The 17151-nt window shown below is 38.2% G+C and overlaps 1 protein-coding gene across 1 annotated transcript; it reads right to left on the bottom strand.

Annotated features, from left to right (window-relative positions):
• Positions 1–1907: 1907 nt before the first annotated feature.
• On the bottom strand, positions 1908–16883 carry LOC136205929 (zinc finger CCCH domain-containing protein 44). The gene is made up of 10 exons (XM_065996796.1): positions 16231–16883; positions 15965–16044; positions 14859–15046; positions 12586–13996; positions 12328–12455; positions 7618–7677; positions 7471–7521; positions 5820–5890; positions 4997–5211; positions 1908–4904 (listed from the first exon to the last, which is right to left on the bottom strand). The coding sequence occupies exons 1-10, from the start codon at positions 16677–16679 to the stop codon at positions 2146–2148; spliced, it is 5412 nt and encodes a 1803-aa protein (XP_065852868.1). The 5' UTR covers positions 16680–16883; the 3' UTR covers positions 1908–2145.
• Between the last annotated feature and the right edge of the window lie 268 nt (positions 16884–17151).

Below are 17151 nucleotides of genomic sequence, written 5' to 3' on the forward strand. Positions count from 1 at the left end.
AATGAGAGGAAGGTGAGGTGAATGGACTAGATATGACTGGATAGAGGTCCCTCGTACTGTTACATCTCATGATACGTGTTCCCATCTGTAAATCCTTCAAAGAAAAACCTAACAGATCAAATTCCACAAAGACTTGGTTATCTTTAGTAAATTGACGGACAGAAATAGGATTTTTAATGAGTTGAGGAGCATGCAAAACATTATTTAATCTTAAAGGATGGTGCTTAGTGGTTAAAGATGCATTACCAGATCCACAAATAGGTACACAATGACCATTACCGACAATAATATTTCCATTGAGGCTCGAATTAAAATAAGAAGTGAGCGTACCTTTGTGAGCTGTCATGTGAGATGTTGCTCCTGTGTCCATGTGCCATTGATCAGAAGGTGGTGCGATTGACATGGTGTGCATGGCTTCTTCTATATCAGTTGGCGCATACGACGAAGAGGGCATATGGAGATGTGCTTGTTGTATGTTAGGTCGAGGGCCAAGTATGCTGGACTGAGGTGGCTGGCGGCCTGATGAATTCTGAGGGTGCCAGGACGTTGTCGGATATGGGCATGGTGGAGTGGCCCACGGTTGCTGCAGCGCCCACGGATAGGAGTAGGCCAGGCGGGTAGGCGGTAACCCGAACTCATTGTCGATCGGGAATGGTATTGGCCCCCTCTACCGAGGCTGGGTCGACCGCCGTATCTGCCGTAGCAGTGGAATGGAGTCGCGCGGTGGTGCGCAGGTCGCACGGGAGGGAAGTGCGACGGCGGAGGTCGCTGTTAGTGCGACGGAATCAGAAGAATGACTGTTCTTGCAGGTGCGGGCTGTCTTTTCAAGGATTTTCATGGACCTGGCTTTGTCAAAGGGAGGAAGGGGGTCCCCATGGTGCATCTGAGTTCCAACAGTATCATAGGCATTAGTTAAACCAGATATGAGTTGGAGAACCATTTGATCATTGGTAACAGGGCAGTCCACATTCGATAATTGATCGGAGAGGGATTTGAGGTGTTGACAATATGAGGAGATATCAGAAAAATCGTCTAGCTTGATTTTCGAGAATTCTTGTTGAAGGAAGAGAGAACGAGAGTGCTTGTTATCTGAGAATATGTCCTGTAGACGATTCCAGACTTTGGCTGCGGTGGAATCTGCTTCAATAATGGTGTGAAGCAGATCAAGAGAAATAGTGTTGTATATCCATTGGAGGACAACAACATCAATACGGGACCAGAGTTCAGCGTTTGTGGTTTGCAGAGAATTGGCGGAAGTGTTTGTGGGTTGGGGAGGAATGATGTGGTCGAGGACCTGGAAGGCTTTGGCATGGAGTTTGAACAAGGCGGCCTAAGTTGGATAGTATCCTTTTTCAATGTCCAGGGTAATTTTGATAAAGGTTGATATGTTTGATACTGTGAGCGATGGATGGGTGGGAGAATTCATTCCGTTTGTGGCTGTCTCGGTATTGGAATTTTCGGTATTAGGGGTGTTGGTGTTTGAGGTTGTCGATGTGTTGGTCATGGCGACGGTGAAGGGGGTCGGCAGCGGCGGTGAGGGAAGAGGGAGGAGAGAGAAATTTCAGATGGAGAGAGAGATGGAGGTAGATTAGGGTTTGATCTCTGATACCATGTAACAATATGAATTGCTCAGTGATACTCTCTAATAAAAATATGTTGTTATAGATGAAATGGAGTCTAATCATGTATGAGGAGGAGTCTTATCTTCTGTTGAGTTGGCAAATCTTAAATGGGCGTGTTATCTTTTGAGAATCTGGCATCTTATCTTAGAGATAATGTTACGTCTATCATCTTTCGAATATATGAATTCATACAGTGGAACCTGTTGTCTCCTTTCGATTAGCAGGTACATGTAGATAATCATTCTAAGACATTATTTGAAGGCTAAATTAAACATTTATCCCAAATAAAAAAAGTAATATTATATAGAGAAAGAGAGCCCTGTGTTGATCACTAGGGAAGGGATAATGTAAAACTAAATAATAATATATTACACCCTGTGGAGGAACCTGTTGCAAGAAAAAAGGGAAGACAATGTTCCTACAGTACCTTTTTCCATTGCCCAGAAAAGCTAACAAAAGAAAAAATACACTCTCAACAACCGCCAATGAGCCAATTTCCTAATACATAACTGAATGCACTTTCTCAAGGATGCCAATAGCTACATGACGCCCCTTTCTTGCAGTACCCGCTTTCATAGAATTTACATACTCTCTGACCTTTACTCGGAGACTTGAAAGAACCTCCTCCATTTCCAACACCATATGCTGCCTGCCTGCTGCTGTTCCATGAAGATCTATCCCTACCAGAACCTGAATCTCTGCTTTGAGAATGATTCCGATGCTCTCTTTGACCTGAATGTCTGCTCTCACCTCCATCTCTTTGACCTGAATGTCTGCTCTCACCTCCATACCTTGGTTGGCTTCCCCAGTTCCCTTGACTCCCTGTAGAAATACCTGAATTTGTACTACCTTGCTGTTGGATTGACCCATGACCAGATCCCCAAACCATGTTCGCAGTCGCATTTCCTTGAGGTACTCCCCGATTCAAGTTTGAATTTCCCTTATCGCTTCTCCGACTAGCATCCACTGTTAATGCAGGATGTTGTTTATTCGAGCCATCTTCCCATTGGCTAACCGTGGATGTTGTAGGAGGCTGGATGTCTGAGCCTGATTGACGATTTTTAACCGTTGATTCCAGAGGTCGTATTTCCAAACGTATGTCCCACTGGTTAACTGAAACCTCACTACGCTTAGCATCTCCGTCGACTTCAGCACTTAACGATGAACGACCACTGAAGCTCTTTTGAGGATCAAGAACATCTCTTTGCCATAATCTGAGTGGCTCTTCAGTTATCGGAGGCTGAGAAGGCAACTGAGATGCTCTAAGCGGCCCATTTAGTACAATCCCTTGTCGTGGGATCTGAGAAAAATGAGGAGGTTTATTAATTGCAGCCAACTGAGCTGACATTTGAGATGCCGCAAGTTGTTGATCCATTATAGTTGGCCGAGATGGCATAAGAGATAGTCGAAGAGATTCCTCAACTGCAGACAACTGACAAGGCATTTGTATATCACCAGTGGAGCTCAATGCATCACTTTTACCTGGATCGGGTGCAGGGCTAAATCGCTCAACAGGACTGAAGCAATCATCATCAGAACCTGGTGTTAATTCTAAATCATATCTCATTTTTGAAGTAGGGGAAGGCAAGCCACCAAGAGACTCCATCGCTTCAACTTCAGCCAATAGATCTGAAACTGATTCATCAACTAAAGAGCAAAACTCATTTGGTTCAGCAACAATTGGCTGCCAACTAGATGCATCAATTGTTGGATGGGTTGACGATGAAAGAGTCAGTTGGTCAGTTGGCATAGCAGCATGACCAACAGTTCTTTCAGTAGGTTTTAGTGAAGATGCAGATACAAGATTTGAGTCCCACTGCTCAACAGAACGTTTAGCGGGAGTTGAAGAATAGCCGAGCCATTCAACAGCTACTTCAGGAACTTGTCTACCACCAATCACTAAACTGGAACCAGTGCTCCAACTAGGTGGTCCCGAATCCTGGACAGGAACATTTGAAGAGGCACACAGTTTGTTTTCAGCAACCTGATTTTTCAAGTCCTCATTGGCTTGCATTGATGCTGCACTTGGCATATTAGAGAAATTAATTTTCTCATTCTGCTCAGAACTTTCAATAGATGTAAGCATAGACAGAAAACTAGCGTTGGGATCCCATCCACTTGTGGAACTGTTCAGGCTTTGAGGCCTCCAGTTTTCTCCAGAGGATTGGCCTTCACTTTCAGACCGTTTCTCATCATTGTGTTTGGCATTAGTTTGACTGGTAGTCCTGTGTGAATCCTTATCTGCATTACACGGTTTTAAGCTCCATTTTTCATCCTTGTCCCTCTCTCTTTCATTAAACAATGGAGCTTCATAAGATTTTCCAGAAGATAAAGGTGCAGGAAGTGAACTACAAATCTGAGACTGACCAGTGCCGGACTTGCTGTCTTCCGGAAACTCCCAGACTTGTAAGGAACTTCGAGCCTGAACATCATCAGTCACTGGAACATCTGCAGCCTTGATCCATGAGATAGAATGGGAGGCCAACCCACTACTCTTTGCAAGTTCATCATTGCTATTACCATGGTTTTGCACCTCATTTTGCAACAGCTTCTGATCATGATCAGCTCTTTTCTTGTCTACACATGTTACATCAGTACCTTGTCTGAGCCCATGTTCCCATTTTTTGTCTGCATCATTATAGGCAACTGTTTCTTCCTGGGACAATAAATGACTGTTTTGAGGTTGTAGTGGCTCTTTAGGGAATCGGCCAATCAATGCATCAGTCAACAAAATAGAATCATGTTGCTTCTTATTTATCCTCCATACTCTGAAATCATCTGGAAAAATCTTGATTTCGCTCCATTTTCGCAGCTGCATCATTGAAAAGGGCCCTTGAATTTTTCCAGAAGGATCCTGATAATGCCATAGTTTTTCATTCTCAAAATCACCAACAGACAGCTCACTCCCCGAGGAAAGAGGTGGTGGGATAACAGATGATGCAACCCCAGGGACTGATTCAGATGTTACTGGTGCTGGGCTACTCCAATCAACAGTTACTGAGTCAGCACCACCTAACTGGTTCTTTGATGTATTCTGGCTATTTAGCCCATACGATCCTGCTCCCTGACTCAAAGCAGAATCATTCCCTGCCTCATGAATCTGAACACTAGCCTCAGGATCCTCACAAAATTTCATTTCAACGTTTCTAATTTGCTCAGAGGCAGCAGCTAAAGTTTTCAGCGCCCTGTGTCCTATATCATTCAGATCACCTTCTCCAGGTGAAGAATTGAGTTCTATGCCCTTAATCGCAACACCGGGACTGTTCTGTCTCACATGATCACCTGCACATAAAATACAAAATTTACCACCAACTGTTTCGAAAGAATTTCAAATAAGGATCAATAACAAATTACTCTGCTTCCACAAGCCATACCTTGTTTACTGTCATCTCTCTCTCTGGCATCTTCTTTTGATACGTAGCTTGGACCCATTCTTGGGTCCATGTGGACACTAGGAGCCATTCTTGGGTCCATGTGGACACTAGGAGCCATTCTTGGGTCCATGTGGACACTAGGAATCTGAAGCAACCTGCGTTCACGTTCCTTGGGCGACTTCAGAAGCTCTATTTTTTTAACACATTCTCTAAGCGTGCAACATAGTCAAGGAAAAACGTGATAACTGAATTTAACAAAGTTCTTTTCTAGGCATTTTCAGCACTTGATGTAATTTTGTAACAAATGCTCTATATATCTGTGAAGAAAAGATAGGACAATGCCAAAATTGGAGGCAGCTAGTGCAGTTGATGCATTAACAGCCGAAAACCTCTTCCTCCTAACGAACTCTAAGTAAAACACGAGTCAAATCCAATTACAGAGGTAAAAATGGGCTAAGAGCCAATTAACAAGTAGCATGGTATAAACAAGTAAAGCCACAGAAAATTTGGATTTATGAGATGGCAACACATAAGCTTTAATTCCAGTCAAGAAGAGTTAAAGTTCTCTGAAACTGTCCATAGTTATCTTCTAACCTCTGACCTTTTAAGATGTGATTCGTGATCCAGTCAACACCCCCCATCCCCAATAGCTACTTTTTATACAGCACAAGATACACAAAGTTCAAATTTCCTCAAGTGAATTTTGAGAGCACCATACTACCCCTCATTCTAATATCTAATATGAGCCACTGAAATCATTCAGAAAAATGAACGAAAAACAGAAAGAGGAGGAATCAGTAAAATCTCATACAGTAAAGGATATTCCTTTCTACGTCCCTTCCCACTAGCTCGGTCACGAAGATGATTTAACCGTAATATCTCTGCTTCCAGACACTGGATGTAAAAGAGAAGTTCAGTAAGTGCATGCAATCAATATGAAACAAAATAACACCACTTAAAAGAAGGCCTAAAGATCTCAATGCTCCCAAACATTAAAACTAGGGGTGTTCATGGGTCAATCCAATGGTTATTGGATTAAAAAACCAATCCAATCCAATAAAGGAAAGAATCCATGGATTGGTTGTAAATAACCAATCCAATCCCTATATACTCCATAGAGTTGGATTGGATTGGTTTTAGTTTGGATTGGTTATTAACCACCAATCCAAGGATCAATGTCGTTCAAACTTATTTTTTAGCAAGATTAAATAATCCAATCAATTTTTTCAATAATATCATTTAGAGAAAAAATAGAAGAAACGTTGAAAAAGAAAAAAAGGAACAGAGAACGTGAAAATGGAAAAAAATGTGACAAACGGAAAAAACGTGGAGAACGAAAGAAAACATGAAAAAATGAATTAGGCAAAAAAATAGAAATCAAGAAAACAGAAAAAACGGAAAAAAATACGGTGTTCTGAACTCTAGTATAATATAATTTCTACTTGTACATTTTTGATATAACTACACTAGTATTTTATATTCTATAAATGACCACAATAAAAAAAAATGAGGTTGATTTCGGTTTACTTATAACCAATATATCTTCTTCTTTTTCAAATTTAGATGACTTTAACATTTGCTGAGTATTTTCCTTTTCTTTTTCTTATACTAAATTTTAAAGGTACTTCAAAATTGACCAATAATTAGTTATTTCAAATGGAAAGTTCATTTTTAATTTGAATGTGAACTGTGGGTTTTATGAGTTGACCAACATTGTAGATTACACAAATCTTTCACAACTAAGTGCTCTTATTTGCATTTGTTATTTACATTTTCCCCATTTTTTCTGCTTTTTACGTTTTTCTATTTTTGCGTTTTTCACGTTTTTTTTCTGTTTTTCAGTTTCTACGTTTTTCCGTATTTCACAAACTATTTATTGAGTCATTTCTCTACCCATCAAAATCTCAAAGGTTTAGTTTGGATTGGTTACTAACCGGTTAATAACTGGTTAAATTAACCAATCCATATGAAATTATCTATTGGTTTGGTTATAACCAATCCAATAGAACAAATAAATTAGTAAACCAACTATTTTTAGGTTGGATTGGGTTAAACCATTGGATTGGTCAGAGTAAACCTAAACTATTCTCATGTATAATACATAAAAGGCTAGCACTTTTGGCAATTGCAACGCAAGGCAAGTAACCTAACAGTTTCAAGCTAAAACCTCTTGGACAATTTTTCAGATTCTGACCAACATATAATATCAGGTCAAGTGCGTGTGATTCTGGTGAAAATGTATTGTTGCATGTGCTGCAAATTCACGGCAATGACCGAAATTATGCGTGATGGTTATGCAAGTTTCCAGAATTTATCATTCTTACTGAAAAATAAAATACATAACCCTACATTGTCCCAATTAAAAGAAAAATGATGAAAATTGAAACAAGTCGTATACAATTAAAAAGATCATTAGGCCTTCAACTGGAATTTTAGTTCATTTCATGTTAACAACTAGCAAGAAAGGAACTTACATCACTAACTTTGACAGGTTTCAGCACCATTGCTTTCTCCTCAATCTCACCCTGTATCCAAAAATAACTACATAAATAAATACTTCATACAAAAAGGCAAACATATCTAAGCTAGAAATGGAAGTTAATGTTGAAGAAAACACTTGCCACTTTTAGTCGTTTCATTAGCCCACATTTTATGCTCTCGCGTAAACGTCTGCATTCATCCTGGAGACACATAAATAGCACATAAAAAATAACTAAATAAGTTCGTACAACTTGGCTACAAGGCTTTAATCTCCTAACTATAACTTACAGCCCCTAGAGCGGGCAATATCAATGGCAGATATAAAGGTAATAGTATATGTTTGCACCAAAAATAAAGTTTTCTTGATGCATAAACTTCCTAGAGTGAACGTCAAGGGAAACTAGGAGAAACTTCATAGAGTGAACCTCAAGGAAACCAACTTCCTAGAGTGAACCTCAAGGGGAACCGGGGGAAACCAACTTCCTAGGGTGAATCTCAAGGGAAACCGGGGGAAACCAACTTCCTATAATGAACCTCAACGGAAACCACGGGAAACCAACTTCCTAGGGGGTCATGAGGCCATTTAATATTTTTAATGTCTATTTTGTGAGCCAATTAAAAACAGGCAAAGTTAGAAAGTGTTAGTATTGGAAGTTAAAGTGAAGCAGTTATTGGTGGAAACAACAAGTTACTCCCAACATCTACAAAAGGTAGAAATCACGATGAAAATAGACAACTCAACACACTCAAGCAAAACTCTAGCAAATTATCCCTGGACTTCAGTAATTTAATTTTCAGCCACTGTCTTAGCTATAACTTTCATTTTAATTCAAGTTCAAGTTCACTCAAGTTCTCCGGTACAATTTCATTTTGTTTTGTTCTTAAATCATTTATGTAAGGCCAATATCGTTTTGATCATCGAATCTTTTGAAATTTTAGGTCTCTTTGATTCTTACAATCGTTTGTTTCTCAAAAGTTAGAAGACCCACTCAAAGCAATTTTATAGTTCAAGAACACTATAATTCTCTAGCACGCGCATTTTCCACAAAAGAGCCAAACAGTATAGTTACTATGTTATCACATAATTTGACTCCAAAAGAGAATTGCAGCTCATACGGCTACAATGGACTAAATACGAATGATAATGATACGAGTTTAAATTATTCTTAGTGAAACTCAAGCTAGTCCAGGGAATAAAATATGAACCTATTAATAAAGAATGATCAGTTCATAAACGACTAAAGAGTCCTGCCAGGACAAAGCCTGAGCCCACGTTAGAATATAGAGAAAAGTAAAAAAAAAAAAAACCATGTGGTTCCTGTCATTGAACAGTTTGAACAAGAGGGCATGTGTTTTACACAGTTAGCAAAAAAAAAATAACTAAAGGTGTTAGTGATGTGGCAAAGGTGTTAGTCAAATTCCTTTGTACTTTCCTAAGGGTAGAAACTAAATAAAACGAATGAAGTTGAAACAAAATAGGAAAATTCATACACAACATAGTAACAACATAGACAAGCAAGAACTGAATGACATTTTATGCTGTATGCTTGATCAGTATTGTTTAAAAAAAAAAAATGCTAGACGCCCTCAAGTCAATGAGACCTCAAATTGCCTAAGCAAAGTAATGCTACCTAAAAAATGGTCAAACCGTGTACGAAAACAGTATTGAAGTTTCAGAAAAAATATATAAACTCTCAATTTATCATCTGAAATGTTGTTGACTTCCTATTAATGCACTTCCCTTAAATATACTTACTATGTTTTGGAAACTAAAAATTTTATTTTCAAAGTCAAACCATTGATTATGATCTCATTGCGTATGCTGCAAAAACTTTGTTTTTTAATTGTTTACAGTTACACATTTTGGAAACTTGTATGAAACATTTCAAGTCACCTTTCCGTACATTAAGATAATTGGAAACGTGTTTTTTAGAACTTGACAACTCTTTTCCTAGGATGTAATATGTGTCTAGAAGCATATGGACGCTAATCACATGTTCAGTAAATCCCTAATATTTTCAAAGCCATCGTCTACAAACTTTAAAATGAAATTTTCCTCACTTAACTTTTATATAATTTTTACTATATATATATAGAAAGAAATTAAAAATGCAGCCTTATAATTTTAAAATTTATGGATATACAATACTACCCTCATTTTTTTTCCACGTCCTCGTTCCATTTCCTATATGTTTTACAAATATCGTTTCCTGACGTCTATTTTCCATTTCCATGCAACATAGCTTGTTACCTTAAATTGTTCCAAAATTGTATTTGAAGTGTACAATATCAACATCATTAAGGAAAATTAGTATCTAAAATTGTTACCATAAATTATTTCTTTCCAATTGAAGAAATTACATTCCATTTGTTCCAATTCCTATTTCAAATTTTTCACAAAAGATTCCTATCTAAGATTTTCACAGAACATATAAGCTAGGTAAGAGCAACTCTAATGGTTGGAGGGTTGCACACCCTCCAACCATTCCACCTCATCCATTTCTAACAACTCTCTCTTCAAAACACTCCTACCAAAAATCCTCTAGTGGTTAATCACAATCACACTATTAAATGGGTCCCACATGTCATATATAATTTGTTTCGTTTACTTTTAATCAATTAACGTATTTTGTAATGGTTATTTTATAAGTATTTGGGATCAGGATTTGAGTCTGTATTTCTAATGTTTTGAGAATTTGCAATATAAGATATTGACTATATTCATTATGGGGATCCATTTGAAAATAAATATTAAAGGTAAAAGAAGATTAAAAATTAATGAGGTTTATGGGTTACTTGATATATTTTTATAAGATTTTAAAGAATATTACATTTATTCTTAAAAAAATCATCAACCTTCCTTGCAAGAACCATTAAACTTGCACCAATTTCAACTCCTAAACTAGTAGGACCCACCCTAATTCTCTACTTTTCTCTAGTGTGACTCGCCAAATGCGGTATGTTCTTCCAACTCCCCCAAAAACTAACTTCCGTGTGATTCACTTTCATCCTTTTGCCTGGTACAATAATTTTAACTTTTATTATCTAGCGAGTCGCCAAACTAGGAGACTTACTAGAATTCAGTTACTCTCAATTTATTGACTCTAGTGGTTGGAGGGTCTTTAACAACTTTTTAAAATTGCAAAATGGTCCCATCCAACACACCGCTAGAGTTGCTCTAAGGCATGCTTTTCTAGCCTCAGGCCTGGGCAGAGGCATTCACCTAGGCAAGCCTCCTTGAAGGTGACTCACCCAAGGGCTCACTAGGTGCTATGGCTTCGCCTTACCTTGCTTCGCCCAAGCGCGTGGGGGGCTTCAAAATAGCACTTCAATTAATTTAGTGGAAATACACCTAAAACTACTAAGTAATTTATAACATAGTTATTAAAGGCGCGCCTATGACGCACCAGGTGCAGGGCCTTAGCGCCATGGGCGCAACCGCCATGGCACGCGCCTGGTGCGCCAAAGGGCAGTTGCCAAAGGCGCACTAAGGCCCGCCTTGGTGAGTTAGGGCAGTTTTATGGGGTTTTTTGACAGTCAAGTGTTCTGAAGGATCCAAAATGAGAAAAAAAAAATATTAAAAAGGAAGAGAGAGATTATACATTTGAATTAATTAGAAGAGGCAACCACAAAATCTTATTATAAGAGGAAGATTTTTAGTAGAACAAAACACAGAAAATGAATTCAAACAGAAATACAGCCAAGGGAATTCAAATTCAACATGAGTGATTAATTTGGAGAGTTTTGATGAGGTGTAGAACTTAGATTTAGTATTCAACTTTAGTTTTCTAACATTGAGTTTATTTTGCATTTTAAAACTTATTTATGCTTAATATTATCATGATTTAGTATTCATTGAATTTTTATGTTAGTTTTATAATTTTTGCTTTTGCAAGTGCGCCTTGTCTTGCTATGGCACGCGCCATCGCTGTGCGCCAAGGCTCCAGGACCCCTAGCGCCTTAGTGCGCCATGCGCCTTTAATAACTATGATTTATAAAGTATAAATCAAGCAGAGGGCTATAACATGGTCAAAAGAATGAAAACAATACATACCACCTAATGTTTTGACTATAGTAATTCAAATTTCAAGGTTCTAAAATTATGTTCATGAAGTTTTTGTTCTGGCCTTCTGTTACAAAATATGCTGTTTTCCAATGGATATTTGAGCTTATAGGTAAATGGTCCATTACTTATGATTATTAGCATTGACAAGACAACTTTAATCAATCACACTGAGAATGCTGATAAAACCCTAAATACCTATAAGTGATTGCAGTTACCTAATAGCATCTCCAAGAGACAACTTTGTTGGGCTCTTAAGTTAAATTTTGAGGAGTTTGGGTTAAAAATCAACTCCAAGAGACTCTTAGTCACTCCTCAAATCACTAAGGCCCGTTTGGTATGTTGTAATGGAATGGCCATTACAATGGAGGCTCATTACCATGTTTGGTTAGTCATGTCATTTTTGTCGTAATGGAATCATCGCAAATCTATGTAATGGGCATTACGAACAAAAAAGGCATGAATCCCCATTATGATTAACATTGTATTTTTATTACTAATGATGAAATACGAAAAAAACATGAAAACATAAAAACCGAAAACGAATAAAAAATACAAAAACAAAAAAATGTGAAAATCGAAAAACGGGAAAAAACAAGAAACGAGAAAAAAACATGAAAGCAACTTATTAATTTACTGTTGTCGTAGGACATCTAAAACTACAAGAATTCCATCTACCAACTACAAGGTCAAAAGAAGAAGAAATATATATATATATATATATATAGATATATAACATTTTAAACTAGGAAATAGATTTATTTATTTATGATATGCCCTTACTCACCTCTGAGAAGTCCTGATCGGAAATTCCATCAATTGATATAACCTCCTTCTTGTCTAGGCTCAATATCTCAAGCTTCGTATTGATTGTTCTTGAGCCAACTTTATATGATTCATCTGCCTTGCATGTACCTAAATGAAGATTAAAAAAACAAATGACCAACAAACTAATGCTTCAAAAGATATTGTTGAAAGCAAATCTTTAAGCACCCCTTTTTCTTTTATGAAATGTAATTAGGCGAAGTGGTCTTCAGAATTATACCTACAACTTGGACAAGCCTATGCACGTCTTGCTTTTGATCACCAACAGATATCCTAATTCGCACAAATGATCCAACAACCTTTTCATCGAAGTCTTCAGCATCATCCAATAAGTTCTCCATCAAATTACGCGTTAAGTATAACAAATTAATGTTGTGAGCATCTATAGCTGCATATTCATCAGGATTTGGATTAACTGGTGAACCTTTCCCATTCATCCTTTTATGAGTTTTACGCGTTCTATCATTAACCACCACCAGTCGACTATCACTGCTGCTAGCTCCTTCTAACTGGCTACTAAGAGCATGGGCAACTGTGGTTCTAACAGTATCAACAGGTTGAGGTTTTTCTATTGTGCTGCTAGCTCCTTCTAACTGGCTACTAAGAGCATGGGCAACTGTGGTTCTAACAGTATCAACAGGTTGAGGTTTTTCTATTGTGCTGCTAGCTCCTTCTAACTGGCTACTAAGAGCATGGGCAACTGTGGTTCTAACAGTATCAACAGGTTGAGGTTTTTCTATTGTGCTGCTAGCTCCTTCTAACTGGCTACTAAGAGCGTGGGCAACTGTGGTTCTAACAGTATCAACAGGTTGAGGTTTTTCTATTGTGCTGCTAGCTCCTTCTAACTGGCTATTAAGAGCATGGGCAACTGTGGTTCTAACAGTATCAACAGGTTGAGGTTTTTCTATTGTGCTGCTAGCTCCTTCTAACTGGCTACTAAGAGCATGGGCAACTGTGGCTCTAACAGTACCAACAGGTTGAGGTTTTTCTATTGTGAGAAAGTGATATTCAAGAAGTTTAAGCATTTCTAAATGACCAACCCGCTGCTTCCGAAACAGATTTAGGAGTCTTTCATCACAAACAACTTGACCTTTCTGGCCAGGTTCCTGAAGATTGTTTCTTTTTACATATTCTAGTAAAAGAGCCTGGACATCAGAGTGAGATAGTGCAGACGAATCCCCATCTTTCATGTGACCAACAAACTCTAACAGTGCCTTTGTTGCCCATGTCCTCCCTTCAGGCAAAGGTGTGACTTTTTGAACAGTTGATTTTTCCGTAACTGTAATATTTTTCTCTTTGAACAGCTTTGCTTGATCTGATTGATCTGATTGGTCATTAGTCTTTCTTCTCTTAGAAAGAGTTCCAGCTCCCTCCCCATTTCCACTGCAGTTCTCTAAACAAGAGACTTTCTCATTATTAGCATGAAAGAGTTCACCTGCAACTATATCCTTCTGAGGCACAATTCCATTTCTTTTCCCGGAATTTCTGGGTTTAGGTAGCTCATCACCATTCCAAGGATTTTTAGCATTGGTTAGCTCGTCTACAGTCAAAGTGAGCTTATCTTTTAAGTAAACCCAGTAGACCTTAAAGAGATACTCCCAGCTAGTTTTATCGTCAAAGTCCACTTGAACCTGCAAATTTAATATGGAAGAAAATCTTCTAAAAATGGCAATTTGATAGCAAATAAGCAACTAAGTCTATAGGTACATCTGTCTAGTATCTACAGCCTCCAAAGAGGCGATCAACTAGCTTAACAGAAAAAATAATAAATTAATAATAATAATAAGGGTTAATTACAAGTAGATGCCCTGTGGTTACACGGATTTGCAGATGATGTATTTTTCGTTACAAACGCAACCTGTGGTTTGCAAAATTTTGCATTTTTTTACTTTGCCAAATTTGGTCGATAAGCTGTGGTTTGCAAAATTTTGCATTTTTTTACTTTGCCAAATTTGGTCGATAACAAACCACAGGTTGCGTTTGTAAAGAAAAATACATCATCTGCAAATCCGTGTAACCACAGGGCATCTACTTGTAATTAACCCTACTAATAAAAAAAAAGGGCGGCCCGGTCGCATTACGCGTCCCCGCTGAGCGAGGGTCCGGGGAGGGGTCCCACCACAAGGGTGTATTGGGGGCAAACCTTCCCTTGCCAATTTAATTGGCAAGAGGCCGCTCCTAAGACTCGAACCCGTGACCTCTGGTCACACGGCAACAACGTTTTTTACCGTTGCGCCAAGGCTCGCCCTCTAATTAACCCTACTAATAAACAAACAAAATCAAGGAGTCAATTTCACAGATTTTATCGTTGAGTGTTGATGATAAAATCAAGAATAAACACTACATGAAACGATTCACAACAATCTGCAGGAAAGTATGCTCCGAAAAGTATATCAAAGAGTTCTCTCCTTTAATCCAAGGCATATGCCCTTAGCACACATCATTTAACTAAGAAAGCTCAAGAACCGTCCAAGGAGAAAGGGTTTAACTTACCTGTTCTACATTTCCAAGACTAACTTTTTCAATGAGCATTATAGTTTTCTTGCATGTTCCACAAAATCCTTTATTCCCTCTCACACAAACATAATCAGCACCTTTTGTGCATCCTTTGCACAAGGAGTAGGTACATGTGTAGCACATATAATGCGAAGCTTTCTCACAGATGCTACATATATGCCAACCTGAGAAATAATAATTGGGAATTCAAACCAATAGTGAAGATAAGGAATAACAACTTCATTGTAGCTGATTTTAAATGCTATTTTATAGACAAGAATCTAGGATCATAATGGGATGCATAGAGATGCCATATGAAGTACATTACTTTTTTTTCTTTTAAAAAAGATGGGAGGGTTGACGTCCAAATCAATTTTTTACCTACTAGCTCCCAAGGTTCGAACCTGGAACGTCCAGTTTTAAACATTAACTGATTACCACCAGGCCCAGCCCTTTGGGGCTCCATATGGAGTATATTACAACAGCTGGGTTATAGGGTAAACGCCTAATCACTAATTAGCAAAATAGTAAGATGCAGCATACTTTTACAATCATAAATAAAATTTATATGAACGTGCAATATGAAGTTAAACTGAATTTGAAAAGAAAAAATGATAGTTCAAATATAAGCCTTTGTTTGGGAGTTTGGAAGTTAAGAGAGGTGAGAGTTAAAGGAGGTAATGGAAATGAAAGTTTTATACAATGGAAATGAGAGTTACAAGTTTAAATTCGTTTGGGAGTTCAAATATAAAGGGGAAGGAAGGTTAAATTTACTCAGCAGATATAAAAAAAAAAAAAAATTAATGAAGTTTCCCTTACTTCCATTAACCCAAATTGTAACCCCCCAATTTGGAGGGTAGAGTTTGGAGATTAAAGGAAGTAAAAGTTTAAATTCCATTAAACTTCATTTACTGTCCAAAAACAACACCCAAACAAGTTTAATGTGATATTTAAACTTCCATTATCTTCCTCCCAAACAAGGGCTAAAAGCCACTTGGACTGTAGATTAAACTTGAACTTTGATTTTATGAAACAATGGGGAAATGTGCAAAAGCAATGGACATTGAAATGGACAAGAAATCAAGTCATTTATTGAGACATACCACAATTCCATTTAGCCTTTGATTGGAAGAATGCTTCATCCCTCTTTATACATGCAGGATGATATGCCTTGGGGCAACCCCTACCACGTAGCAATCCAAAACAAATTAGCAATCCAGAAGACTAAACTATCGCATCAGAAGACGAGCAATCAAACATATTTTAAAGTAACTCTAGCTGTTTATGAGAACTACAAGGCTTAAGTGGCATCCGAATTGTTCCTCCTCCACTGTCAAAAAGAGCAAACAAAGAAAATGAAACAACTCACCGGCGATCACAAAGCACGAGACTACCGCCGTCAAAACAAATAAAGCAAACATCTTCCTCATCATCCATCGCCCGCTTCCGCTTAGGAATAGGAGGAAAGAGAACTGTTTTTGCCTGACCACCTCTGGGAGGGCGCCCACGCTTCCGCTTGGAGGAATAAACATCCGGAAGTCTAGCGGCAGTTGTAACCTGTACATCAGGCATATGCACATCTTCCTTGACAACCAAAGCAGTAGAAGCAGCAGTAGGAGGTGGAGGTTCAACAAGTTGGGATTCATCTAATTCCCTCATGGTCTCGCGTTGATCGATGGTCATAAAGTCAGCGGCGGTTGAAGAATCATGAAAATTCCGCTTATCTTGTTCATCCTGTTGAATAAACGGTCTATAGTCTTTCTGTCTCCCAACTTTTTCCTTCTCCCCCTCCAAGTCGTCCTTGTTTTTCTGGTCCATAATGAATAGAAAAAGAATAAAACAAAATTGAAGAAGTTGATTAGTAGAACCGCATCTCTAAATTGAAGAGAAAGAAGAAACCCTAGAATAAATAAATGGGGGGAGAAGGAGAAGAAGATGAAAGGAGAGAAGAGGGGGGAGGTCTAAGGCCAAGAAAGGAAGGAAGTGGGGAAATGAAAATGGACTTGGGTGAGGATGTGACAGGGCATTTTCCTTTTTCTCTTTTTGTGTGTGTTGAATAAATAAAATAAAATAAAATAAATAAATAAAAAAGAGTAGCAGTAGTAGTAGAAGAAATGAAAAGAAAAGAAGTAAAAGAGGAGGACGAAACCGGGTGTGGCCAGTTGGAGTTGGATAGAGAGAGAAGCGTCAAACGCGGCACTTTGATTAGTTGGTGGTAATAAAACCATAAAAGCATGTTATATGCATTGTATGTTTGCTATCAAATATTAACACGTGGCCTTCTCTGGTT

This window comes from Euphorbia lathyris, chromosome 1, assembly GCF_963576675.1.
Source record: "Euphorbia lathyris chromosome 1, ddEupLath1.1, whole genome shotgun sequence".
Classification (NCBI taxonomy): domain Eukaryota; kingdom Viridiplantae; phylum Streptophyta; class Magnoliopsida; order Malpighiales; family Euphorbiaceae; genus Euphorbia; species Euphorbia lathyris.

Coding starts and splice junctions, on each gene's coding strand:
- LOC136205929 (XM_065996796.1), bottom strand. CDS start 16,679: ATGGACCAGAAAAACAAGGACGACTTGGAGGGGGAGAAGGAAAAAGTT. Junction 5,212..5,819: donor GGGAAGGGACGTAGAAAGGA/ATATCCTTTACT, acceptor ACTATGTTGCAC/GCTTAGAGAATGTGTTAAAA. Junction 4,905..4,996: donor GAGAGATGACAGTAAACAAG/GTATGGCTTGTG, acceptor TTTTATGTGCAG/GTGATCATGTGAGACAGAAC.